The following is a 13,617-nucleotide window of genomic DNA, read 5'->3' as shown; positions in this document are numbered from 1 at the left end:
ACATAGGCTTTTGCAGTCGGTGTGATGTAAATCATTTTGTCTGATTTCACAAGGAATCAGACCCCAGGAAAGATATTAAGAACAGCCATATAGAAATCCAATCTTCTTGCCGAATGTTTGCTTATGTAGGTCATATAGAGGCAGCAGTATTCAAGACTGAATGTGAGACTTGAAAACTCCTTGTAGCTGCTTCATCAGATTGATGTTCTCCTTATCATATTTGTGTACAAGCTGGTTGTTATTGGTTACCAATGACTTGCCAGGATACATCTTATTATATAATTAGGTGGAAGCATAAAATGGGCAAGTCCACTGTTTGTTTCTATTTTGAAAACATGAGAAAAATATTGTCCTGAGGAGGATGGGTCACGATGCAAACTGCATCAAGGAGAGTGTTGAGAGTTTCTTTAGAGAAACCACAGCAATGTGACAGAGCACAAGCTGAGCCAAAAGAGTCCTGGGTACTCTGGACAAAGGCTGTCCTTTGCTAGTGTGGATGAATTGCAGGCTTTGTCTGCTGTAACAGTCTAGGTTTGTGCCTCTCAGTTGGGTAATGCTGTTGGGTCACAATCACACACAGCTATCCCTGCAGCCTTGAGGAACTAGTTGAAAACTCTGACAAAAACCCACGCATTATGTAATGGAGTAGGTGTGTCTACAAAAGAGATGTAGACTTTTAACAAGTTTTCAATATGTTAGGACATTTTGAAATATACTCAAGAAACAGAATTGCTTCTTCAAAAGCTTGTTGAAAACGTAAAGTATATATTCAGAACATCGTTAATGTCTCTGAGTTAAAAGGGGGATATTTAACAAAACTCTTCACCATGAAAAGGAAGCCATGATTAAAGATTCCACCAATATGTGCAGCATTTTTGACTTTATCATCAGTTTCTCATTACAGCAAGGTCATTCATTTCTTGTTTGGGAGACAGCAACATGGACGCAGATGACAGATGGACCCGTGGACAGAAAAGATTGTTTAAACACAGGAGAAAAAAGACAGTGAACTAGACAGGATGACAGACAGGCAAACACACAGGTATAATAAAAGACAGTACACTGTAGGGAAATGAGAAATAAAGTAGACAAGCTGCAGTGCTGAGAGACGGCTGAACTGCAGACAGAGATCACAGTGGAGTGACAGAGAGTGAAAGACTGGAAGCCAAAGAACAAGAAGGAGGAGGCCATGTCATGAGAAAGAGTGGGTGAGCGAGAGAGACTAAAAGACTGAAGCAGAGTTCAGACAATTGGATGAGGAAGTAGTGATGGTTGAGTACATGGGTGTGGTTGGTTAGCAGTTAGCCCATCAGCCTTTCAGAAGTGACACACAGAGGAAAGCACCGTGGATGATGAGGATGCGGATGAATCTCTGGACCCGGGCACCTTGCAGGATGGATACTAAGGTAAGCATAATAGCCTGGATGGATGACTAAATATCAGAGGGCCGAGGGGCGTTTTTGGCGAGGCGTACTGAAGGGAGATTGATGGAGGATGACAGACAAACGGATGAACAGACAGACGGAGAGTGAGTGAGAGTGCTAGATGTGACAAACAGGCAGACAGGTCAGGCTAGGGGAAGGGAAAGACGCCTGTACAGCCCAGGGGAAACAGGCTTCATCTTGACATATGCTCTGGAGTGAAATGAAGATTGGCATGACCTGCTAATCTGAGCTGTCACAGCCCATGACGGCCATGGACGCTCACCTGTCACACTGTTCGAAGCCCGGAGGACGAGCTGCCACCAGGATAGGTCAAAGATCGAGATTCATTTTCTGCTAGGGGTGGATTCAAACCGAGCCACTGGCCTAGACCTCCATCTGTCACTCTACCTGCCTCTGCTGTTTTCTGTGTTGCTATAAAATCATGCAATGTTGGACAGCTTTTTGCCTACTCCTGTTTCTCTATACTGTTTTTGTTTCAAGCTAGGGGCAATATGTTGTGAGGGGGAGGAGAGAGTATGTTTTTCCACTGATTCAGAGAATGCTGCTCACCAGTACAGGATTCCCATTATGTTAAAAGGAGTTGTTTTGACACATCCTCCAAAGTCATTTTTTTAATTGGTGACAGCAGCGAACTTAAAAAATGCGATAAAGTTTGATCAATACTGCCACAAAGTTCAGCACAGACACGTGTGGGAGGATCGCATACACAATGTGCAGCCTCGGTCACTCTTTTTTTGACAAATGAATAGAAAAATCGTGGTTATGATATGTGTTATCTTCTAAAGTTTGACATTCAAAGTACGAATCTGTTTTTTGTCATGCTTCGTGAGGAGTGTGGGAGATGTTGCCTGTGTGCTTTAGGAGGAAGGAGAAGAGGCCATGTGGTGCCAAACCTCAATGAGAACAACTTCCTGTCTGGTAGATCTGCACTGTACAAAATGTTCCAGAGTGAATGCGCTCTGTCTTTAATCCTTTGATTTAACATTCAGTGCATGTTCACCTTGTACTGGTGCCCTGGTGAAACAACATCATAGCCATGGCTAAAGAGACAATAGCTTAATTAACATTGTTTTTCTGTGGGCTAATGAGCAGACATTTTGTCTGGATGCTGTGTATCTGCTCCAATCCAATGCACCAGATCCGGGGTCTGTGTTTCTATGACCTGTCTTCATTTAACTATAATATCTGAGGGGCTCCGGGTTACTTTGCAGATGTTAGATAAAGTGGTTGAATCATTTCAATCTTATATCCAGGTTGTGTTAAAACTACCAAAGTGGAAATATTGTTTGTTAAGATACTAGTTTAAGGTCCAGTGCAGGGCCGTTGCAACCGGACAGGCAAACTAGGCAATTGCCTAAGGCCCCGAGCTGGAAGGGGAGCCCCCAGAGACGGCTGACATTGGTCCATATCAATGACAATATGATGGAACCCCTATAGACACTGCAACAATGACAACACGTTGGAATTCCCCCTAATGGGGTCCCCTACGAGCTGCTGCTTGCGAGTGGCTAGAGGGGGCCTCCCAGAGACTGCTGACATTTGGTCCATAATCAGTGACACAACTTGAAACCCCCTTAGACACTGCAACGACGACACGTTGGGAGACCTCCCTAATGGGGTCTTTGTTGATTTCATGACTGCCCAGAAATATCTGGACAGCCGAGCTGTGGCGGCACACAGGTATGTGACGTGCCGTTCACATTTCTCTCTTTGTGGCAGGTAACAGCCCACAAACCTCACCGCACTTTAGGGACTGTTCTTTACTTATGAAGGGACTGTTCTTTACTTGTCAGGGGAGGAGGGTAGCTGGTGCCTCTTGCCTAGGGCCCCCAGAGTGTCTTGAAACAGCCCTGGTCCAGTGTGAACAATGTAGGGGGATATATTGGCACTAATGAAATCTAATATAACAACTATGTTTTCTTTAGTGTATAATCACCTGAAAATAAGAATTGTTGTGTTTTCGTTACCTTAGAATGAGTTGTTTATATCTACAAGGAGCGGGTCCTTGTCAAAGGTGTCCGCCATTTTGCACCGCCATGTTTCTACAGTAGCCCAGAACGGACAAAACAAACATTGGCTCTAGATAGGGCCATTCAAATTTTCACGTCAGCGACCGTAGTTAGCAGTTGCGTCATGACGAGAAACTGCTTTATTTAGTATTTTTACTGGTTTAAATCTCTGAGTCCATTTGTTTTGGAGAACAAGAGACCTATGCGGATAATTGGGCTTCCAGTAAAAAACCCCTGAATGTCTGAGTCAGAAAAATGGTGGGCACACATTAGCCGGTGCTGGGCTAGCCTGTCTGTGATGTGCCTAACAGCTTAGGAGAAACACTGAGTTTTTTACTGGTTTTAATGACCTGGTCATTTATTTTGGAGAGGAGGAGACCCCTGTGGATAATTTAGCTCCCGGTAAAAACCTCCTAAACAATGAACACTTGAAGAAATCTACATGATGCCACTAAATCCCTCTAAATGTTACACGCTGGACCTTTAAGGTGCATCATGTTTTCACATCCTCTCCCCATAATATGTTTTTCCTTTTCTTTCAGATTTATTTAACTTCCTTGACCTTTCTCCTGTTTGTCATGTTAAAAGGTGAGTGCAAAAAATCCTGCCTGCACTTAATCAGCTCACTGAAACACACGTGTGACTTCAGTTTAAAGCAGGGGTGTTAAACATACAGGCTGCAGACCAAAAGGTCCGATCTGGCTCGGTAGATGATCAGGCTAAGAGGTAACAGGTTTCAGGAGCAAGCTAAGCAGTGAGTAGTGTACTTAATTAAAAATGCTCCGTCTGAGGCTTTCCCACCCAAACCAGAATACAGTTTTCTGAAAAACAGTGAATACTTATTGTGGTCATAGTTAAACATACTGAAAATTGTGCATAATATTGTCAATCAGCAGCTTCAGTACAGAAGACCCTGCGTTGGAGTTCAGTCTCAGAACAATATTGCGGAATCTCGATTGCTAAAAAACGGAAAATACACAGTGACTAATAGACTGACCAAATGTGGAAAATCTGATGTTGAAATTGCACTTATTTTTCCTCAAACTTCTCAGACTGTTCATCGTCTGTGTTGTAAATGGATGAACTTTTTCAGAATGTACTTGTACTTCTTTGCACTAAAAGAAAGGGGAAAGTTCAAGGGGTTTTTATTCATGAGTTATTATGCAATAGTGTTTGGCCCACTTGAAACTGAACAGTGTATGTGGCCCATGAACTAAAATGAATTTGACATCCTTGGTTTAAAGTGACAGCAGCTGCTTTGGATACAGATCACAACAACAGGATAATGCAACGCTAAAATGTAAATGGTTAAATGTGGCTTTACAGCAGTACAGGTAGTAAAGTGTCATAAATTCACAAACTGACAGATTAATGGCACTGACACAGTAATATCTGTAAAAAGTTTGCTAACAGTAGTAAAAACAAGCTACTGGTCCAACCAGAGGAAGTAAGACAGCAGCAGCAAAGCCTCTGAGTGTATTAAATTGGGCAAGGGTTTGTTTTAGTGCTCGTGAGTTCAACATATTGTTTGAAAGAGGAAGAGTGTGTTATTTCTTCATTCAGTATTGTGTTGCTTTAAGCTGCAGCTTGCTAATCTGTCATTTAAAGGGGCACACCAGTGATTTAGTATGTCCACTACATAAAATTGGGGTTTTATAAGAGACAGATTTTTTTTTTTTTTTTTTTTTTTTTAAATGTCAAAAGTGATGCAGATATGACGATGGTGATGAAGATATTTGATTATTTCCACCCCAGTAAGCCCTGTAGACTGTACTATAGTGGCTTGTTTTAACATATCCAAGTTTTTGGACCTATTAGCGTGCAAGGTGTCTCAGTTTTGACTCATGTTACAGTTCTTTTGTGAAGATCCAGAGTAGTCACATGAAGCAGGGAAAAACTTGAACAAGGTTTATTTGAGAGTACAAATAAGAAAACAAAAAAAGAACTTCCAGAATTACACATCGTCTGGTCCACTGCCAACGTGATGTCCTATTCTTGTGTGTTCTCACAGTATTAGACATTGCTGCGTTCTTCAACGCTGCATAACATGGTCAAAAATGTATTACAATCCAAACCTACACAGACTTTACCTCATCTTCAATTCAATTCAACATTTATCCCAGAGGAAATTCTTGTGCCAGAGAATATTTCAAATAACAGTAACATTAAGTACAACAACCACAATTTTAATGATTCACAACCAGTAACAACCAGTGGGATCCACGGGTCAGGGAGTAGAGTGTTAAATATCTGGCTAAATATACAGATATACAGATAGAAGTGTTACTTAGGAGCATAAGCCAAAAACAGTGCCCAATAGAGTAACAATAGGAGTGTGATAAATACATAAATTGAAATAAAATGGTGGAAAAATATACTGCTCCTGCTAATCAGTGACTCTCATATAACAACGAGCAGTGGTATTGCATATGGCTGAGAAAATGATATTGCACTACGTTGTCAAGTGATCATGAATCATGATATTGAGGAATAATATTGCGCATGATGTTGTAAAAAATATTGCACAAGATATGAGCAGTAATATGCATCATCTGAAGTAATAGTGCACCTAATGTAGGTGCGACACCTAATGTACTGTCAGTGTCCTCATGTTAGCTCCTCTCCCTACAGAAGGGGGAGTTATACAGTTTGATGGCCAAACTGGCGTTTCAAGGATGACGTTCTAACAGTGGCTTTTTGTCATGTGCACTAAAGTTAAGTTATGCCTGTATTCTAACACAGAAATAATAGTAAATATAAACATAACCTTAGCATGGTCCACTACTACACACTGCAAAATACACAGAAAGTGTGTGTAAACTTCAGTAATATCAGAAACAATATAAAATGTTATCTCAACACAGACATTTTTACCAAATATATATTTGTGCATAAGTGGATCTTACACCTACCTGCCGGGAAAATGCCCACATGAATGACTTCATCAAGATTACTGTCTCAGAGTAGTACTCCTCGTTATGAGTAAGCTGATGCCTACATGTAAAATAAGGGAAGTTCCCCTTTAAATGTTTGATAATTTACATAAAGTCTTGTCACAAATATTCAAGAGTAAGATAATGTAATAACTTATCAGAGTATTGAATATACATTATGATCCTAATTTGGGCTTGGAAGACTGAAGGTCCAATGTCATCTTAGTCCAGATTGGGTATAAGCTCACACTAAACATGTCCGAACAGATGACTGTAATATAAAAGGTTCTCTATAAGGCATAGATAAAGATATATTTCCCAGCCCTAGTTTACTATTCAAAATTAAAGTTTCCATCCACACACAATATATCCAACACATCATAAATTAGAGCCAGCTGTAAATCATTGCACCCCATGTCAAGTCTGGGTTCATTAAAGTATCTGGAATCACAGCATTAGCCAAAGAAAGTGGAGGTTTTGTAGAGCTTCAGCACTAATTGGAAGGTGCTGAGTGAGTAAACAGACAACGGCCTCACTGTCCCGCGCTCTCACACAACAATCCAGCTCTGTTGTGGCCAGAGGTTTTGTGAGAGCCACTTCTTTGTAACTGTGCCGCACTGCCCCACTCACAGGACTATTACTGTGACACACTCTCAGTGTATCTGCAGGCCTCGCTCTCCCCTGCATGGCCAGACACATTCTGAAGTCTGGCCACTGCCAGGAATACATCACAGCATTGTCTGAGAGAAAGTCGCTGGGGTAAACAACACTGCACTTTGTTCCTCCTGTAAAGTTTACTGTATCGAGGCCTTGCTGTGAGGCTTCATCTGACTTGTGTTTTTGGCGATTAAAATGTGTCCTTTGGTTTTTCCCCCTGCAGTGTCGAGGGTTCAGACTTCCACACCTGCAGATCAAATGGAGTCTGTGAGGAGCAATACAACAGCGACAACAATGCCCACTGCTCCAACTCCCACTGGTACGGTACTTGTGGCTATCGTGAGAAATGCTACTTTGCTGTGTCTGCAGTCTCCAGGCTATTTCAGACATTATCTATCTATCCATCTATCTATCTATCTGAAGACAAAAAACAGGTGTTTCCTCAGTTTAATTCACTTCAGTTGCTTTCTTGATGCAACAGGAAAGACAGTGGTAAAAAGAGTCACCAGAATGGTTGACTCCTCCCCGGAAACCCTCGCTACTGAACCAACCACAAGGCAGCAGCACATTAATACCAGCAACCCAGTCAATGTCAGCAGCACCACATCAGAAACTAAGGCTCCAGCAGGTAGTCTGGCGTGCTGTTAGTGCTGCATATATGACACCCATAATTTCAATTCAACCCAATGTAACTTGTTTGTTTCTGTCCCTTTAGCTGCCACAGAGGGGACAACAAAACCCCAAACAAAGACCACCCTCACTCCAGGTAACAATCTGCTCCCTCTCCATCACATGTTCGAACACCCAGTCGGTGGAGCCTTTGACTTCGGCTGGTAGATAAACCACGAGCACTCCAGTAGGCTATAACATCCCCTCACATCAATAGCAAAGGCTTACAGTAAAGCTTCCTCCCTTTAAAACTAATTATGAGGTAATTAGAAAATGTTAAACTCCCTGTCCTTGTTGAGATATACAGAGGGGTATTTCTGCTGCGTTTTTACAGCACTGGGGAAAGGCAGGGAACTAGAGTGAGAGCGACAGAGAGAGCGCTGATATGCTTTAAAAAGTGTCAGCCTAAATTTCCTAAGAGAGTCATTCCACTGAAATATTCAGAAATTCAATTAAAAATGGAGTTAAACATTGGAGTGCACCTGGAATTTAATGAGAAGTAATTAAGCGTGGACTCGTATGGCAAAGATAAGGAGTCAGTATGTCCCGGGAAAAATATTTTCCAAAATATGAAATTATGCTTTTGCCTTATAAACCTGTGCATTATACATATTAGACTTTATAGATATTAAATCCAAAAAAAGTCAAGGAAACTAATGTTTTTTCTGTCTGTTTTTTCAGCATCCACAGTGACATCCTCCCCATCCATAACTACGAGCGCCATCAAAGACAAATTTGCCTCGGGTGACTAAAATTTTTACTACTCCATAGTTACCTTAAATGCCACAGGCGTTGCGGTTTTATTGTTACCTCATGGCAGACTGACAGTATCACAATTCCCTGTCTTCCAAACAAAACCCATGGCGGAGTGGTAGAATAGAGCACCTCACTTCCTCTCTTGCCAACAGATTAATGCTTGATTGTACCTTATGCAAGAAGAGATAAGATATTTGTGTCCTCATGCTGTGCTGGCTTTCCATAGATAGGGGTTTGATGCACCATCAACAGCATGTCAGCGGGGCCAGTGGATCTGTCGTGCTATCTCTGACTGTTGTTCCCTGGTGATCCTCTCTCTCATTTTTTATTTCCTGCAGAAGCTTCCTGTGTTCAGCAGTCAAACTTAATTCAATACTTTTCTCCTCTTATATCTTATAGGTACGGAGGGTGACAAAGATTTCACCTATGGTAAGAAGCTACACTTGACTGTGTTAGTTTTGTGTTATTGCCAGTGTTGGGGAAGCTGCTTTGAAAGCGTAACTTTAGCTCACACCGGCAGAAGTTGAACTACAGCAAAGCTAACCGAGGGAGAAACTGTCGGGTTGACTAAAGCTACTCAGAAAAAGTGGTTCGAACTACTTTATATATATATATAAAAAAAAAAAAAAAGATTAAACTGAGACTATAGAGTGATAGGAAATTAGAACAAAATTAAAATGCAAAAAGTGCACAGGTCATAAACAATACATAACAAGACACGAATGGGAAAGTGAGAGGGATGTCAGTTTTGATTTTGTATACAATGTCTAACACTCAGACAGCTGCCTTCAGAAGCTACTGTAGAGTCCAGGTGGGGATATTGCACCAAACAAGATGACTCAGTTCGTCAGGTAACCTCTAAAACAGCATGCAACAATTTCTCTGAATATTGACAACAAACAGAACACAGGCACTCACAGATAAACTTACTTACCATAAAAATTCTATTAGTAGCCTGGGCTATTATTATTTGTGTAAATCAATGAAATGAACAGGCCTATATTTTGGACAGGCCTCTATATGAGACAGGCCTTTAATTCCTTTAACACAAAACTGTTGCTCAGCAAAGATCAGGGAATACGATCAAATTGTTTATTCAAACCAGTCTGAATATTACTTGTTTAAAAATTAGGTTTCAGATAATATATAGATCATGAGTCATGTAGTTCCAACAGACATCAGAGAGAGATATGGCACTCGAGGATTACAGCACCCGGCATACCGACACAGCACCACTTTATCCTGTTTAAAACAACACTCACAACTTGGATTAATTTTAATGAAAATCCCTTTTGATTCTTTTGATCTGAGGACTCTTACGCACTAACGGAATATGAATAACTTACAGGGTAATCAAGACATAATTTGAGGTAGCCAATGACCGTTTTTATACATCCAAAGAACTTCTATAAAAAGATGAACTGCTTAGCAACCAGACCAGGCGTCTAACTGAGACAGGTGTTTATTTGTCAAAATGTGTAGCCACACCAGGCTAGTAAAAGGGACCAGGTGTTTAATTTGGACTATAGTTTTAATTGAAGTTTTACGGTATTTAATGTAGACAAAACAAACAGAAACAGATGCGTTTCAGCTACAAAGTCATCAGCAGAGTGGTAAAACAAGCAGGAAAGGCAGTTCATATAAAAAGGTGAGGCTCAAACAACAATCAGGACATAAAATACATAATGGCATCAACGGGTCCCTCTGTGAATGTATGAACTGTTCACCAACAGCCTCTCCCAAGTATGAGGAGCGTCCCCAGTAATCAGAGAGAACAATAACAACCAGTGTAACAAGGTGAAAGGTAGAAAAGCAGATGCCCAGGTCCAGAAACATACAGCAAGAGACTCTAAATATGAAGTGGTAGAAACCAGATTATTAAATAAATGAAGATGCACATAAACAACAGTTACTGCATAACCCAGTGCAAATAGTATATATAATTACACATTCTTTATGACTCCTATAGGGGAAAAACAGCAAGAGTTAATGCTTAATAATACCCAAAATGCACCAGTAAAGTGCTCTAAAATATAGAGCTCAGGCTACACATTTCATAGAGAAATCTCTGACACAGTGTAATGGGGACACTTAGCATCAGTTGCGTAAGGAAGTTACGATGGGCCCTAGTGCATGCTGTCATGCATGCATTGTCTTGACACAACAGAGACTTGACACTGGACAACATCAACATACATATAACCCAGCAATCATCACTGCATGTCTAAAAAAAAATATCAAAGACAGTAAGAAATGAATAATTTGACTGAAGAGATTTATAGTATATTTACAGATTTTATACTTATATATAAAATGATATAATTTTGTTTTGAATAGCTGCTAAACACTTAAAGAATAGCTAAAGAAAGAAAGAAAGAAAGAAAGAAAGAAAACCATGACGCAGATGGATTTTCTTTTTTGAGGACATGTATAGCAAATGGCACTGTTTTTAAATTAGTAATATTCTCTTTTTTATCATTCATCTTTGAACACGGGTATATTTTTGAAATGGCAATCTGAATCACTTTCAATCACCCCTCAACCTCAGGGGCCTCAGTGCAAACCCACTGCCTGCACTGTCTGTATTTACACCCCTGCATAGCATATATACGGAAATAATTTAAGAGCTGTATGACTCCCATTAACCCAAATAAAAAATGTCAGAGAAAATGTCAGAATAAATACATCCATAAAATATATTTATATAAAGAATCCAAATATAACAAAGATACATAGTATGAAGAATGTAGGGCGAAAATACCAGTCAGTTTAATTTATTGCAAAAAGTACACTTCTTGACGGTCATAAAAAAACACTATTCACAGGAAAGTACAGGAATGTCAGCTTTGGTTTGTACACAGTGTCCATCAGTCAGACACCTGATGTACAGAAACTGAAGTCCAGGTGGGGGTGTTGCATCACGCAGGATGACTCAGTTAGTCAGCTAACTTCTAAAACAGCATGCAACAACTTCTCTGAACATTTGTTAGTGAACAGCAATCATCAATACCTCTGGATAAATAACACCTAATATATTCAAGTTTATTTTTGCAAACGTTGCTGTGGTCAGGATGAAAGAAAAGAGGGCAGAGCTGGTAAAAAAGGTAGATAAGGTAAATAGAAAAATAATTCCTTTTCTTTTGTGACCCACCCAAGTAGGGGATAAAGGTACTGTTTAAAAAGAACCTTTAACCCGGGTTCCCTAAGACTGATTATAATCTTTAGGTCAACACACATATACGTGTAAAAAAAATGTTAGTAATTGACGTGGCTTCAAGTGCAACTGTACAAGATTTATTTTTGAAAGATGCTGAAAAAATACTATGAAATAGCAGCTCTATTTTTAGAAAATGTAATAAAATGCAAACCCTGATGCTCAGATTTAAAACAGCAGTATTATATTTCAAAGATGTAATGCTGGTTCTGAGCAACTTAAATGACAAAAACAGAAATTGCTAATCTATATAAAAAAAAAAAGGTGCAATTTTTTAAACAGGCTGTCTGTATGTGAACTAGTCCTGATCCAATTCTGCTCTACCACGTGCTCCTCTCAAATCATGCACATGCAAAACTGGAAAATTTACCTGCATGGAGGTGCACAGCAAACCGAGTGACCACCCACACAGACAATATAGCCTGGATAAAAACCACAAAATAATTAAATCATAGAAACAGCATTACAACATCTTGGATTATAATATGGCTCTTTTAAGTCTGAGTATCTGGGTTCACATTTTATTAAATTTTATAATAATAGAGTTGCTATTTTATTGCTTTTTTTTAGCAGCTTTCAAAATTAAATCTTGTACAACTACACGCGAAGCCATGACCTAAAGATTACTATCAGTCTTAGGGAGCCTGGGTTAAAGGTGGGTTTAAACAGTACCCTTATCCCCCACATGAGTGGGTCACATTTGGCGCTGTGAACAAGGACTATGTAGATGTAAATGGGAGAAATATAGGAAGAGCCTGCTACAATCTGATGGCCCAATATTGCTCATAATTACAGTAGATAAGTCCACAAAACATGGCAAAAAAGTAATTTAACTACTTGATTCACTGTGCAATTATGAGTGTAGGTGAACTACCAGCAAGTTACAGCAAAATGTAGTTAATCTACCTTGTAGATCACTGCTCCCCAACACTGGTTATCACCTGCTGTGTCTGTGCTTGAGTGTCTGTTTCCTGTTTTGTGTGTCTAGATTATGAGTTCCTGCGCAAAGTTGGACTGTCAATCGCAGCAGTACTTTTCATCGTGGGCATCATGGTCATTGGCTGTAAGTGTGACTCTGAGCGCCACTTCTGTCTTTTGTAAACCACTGTAATTATATTCAGCTGCCCATTCTCACTCTTTTGCGTGTGTCTAACTGTAGGTGGCAGGGTCTGCCGCCTGCCCAGCTGTCACAAGAGGTCATCTAAGTAAGTACTCGCAGCTTTCATTTTCATTTATTCTAGTGAATGTTCAAGAGTAGTATTTTTGCAGTGTTTGAGAGGTGCATGATTAGAACAAGTGCTGAATAATTTAAGACAATGAAAGCTGACAGACAAAAGTGATGTTTGACTAAATTACAGCCCATGTGCATGAAGGGTAGCCGTGCTTATATCAAGCTGTTGGGAAACTGCAGCTGAATGAGTTAAGTAATTTATATCACAGGCTCGTGGGTGATATATGGCAAACAATCCGTCATTTCAGACATATATCTCAAAAGAACGCTGACTAAAATCTCGGTGATGATTAATAGATCAAAAAGATTATGATTAAGCTATTTGTTGGGCGAAACGGTAACAGACCAACCGCAACAACTGCAAATCACGTTGTTTGTTTTCCTTACTGTGGAATATTTGATAAATATAATTGATTGCTTAAATAGTGCTTCTTTAAATGTTCCGTGTGTTGATTTTTCAGATCATATCGAGTTGTCCAAAGATAAGGAGGAAGAGCGTGTGTGTGTTTATAAAAAATGCAAAGCTGCAAGACACCAACCACGAGTCCATGAGGAGAAGAAAACTCAACCTAAACGTGGGAGCATGTGTGTGAATGTAGATTTACTGACACTATGTTGCTTAGAAAATACTGAATAAACATAGCGCACATGAATCATGTTGACACGTGAAACGATCTTTGTCAAATGTCATTTCTATACTTAG

At 40.0% G+C, this 13,617-nt stretch overlaps 1 protein-coding gene across 2 annotated transcripts; it reads left to right on the top strand.

Annotated features, from left to right (window-relative positions):
- The first annotated feature begins 1,250 nt into the window (after positions 1-1,250).
- On the top strand, positions 1,251-13,585 carry fxyd5 (FXYD domain containing ion transport regulator 5). Of its 2 annotated transcripts, XM_049582533.1 has the most exons (10): positions 1,251-1,406; positions 3,997-4,042; positions 7,268-7,363; positions 7,526-7,672; positions 7,760-7,810; positions 8,395-8,457; positions 8,869-8,898; positions 12,672-12,746; positions 12,843-12,888; positions 13,376-13,585. In XM_049582533.1, exons 1-10 carry the CDS (start codon positions 1,350-1,352, stop codon positions 13,398-13,400), a joined length of 636 nt encoding a protein of 211 aa, XP_049438490.1. In that variant the 5' UTR covers positions 1,251-1,349; the 3' UTR covers positions 13,401-13,585. The 2 variants fall into 2 exon arrangements, with proteins under 2 accessions (XP_049438490.1, XP_049438491.1); XM_049582534.1 differs by lacking the exon at positions 3,997-4,042 and having other exon boundaries at positions 1,253-1,406.
- Positions 13,586-13,617: the final 32 nt, after the last annotated feature.

Source organism: Epinephelus fuscoguttatus, linkage group LG8 (genome assembly GCF_011397635.1).
Source record: "Epinephelus fuscoguttatus linkage group LG8, E.fuscoguttatus.final_Chr_v1".
NCBI lineage: Eukaryota > Metazoa > Chordata > Actinopteri > Perciformes > Serranidae > Epinephelus > Epinephelus fuscoguttatus.
This window is presented reverse-complemented; position numbering and strand designations above follow the sequence as displayed.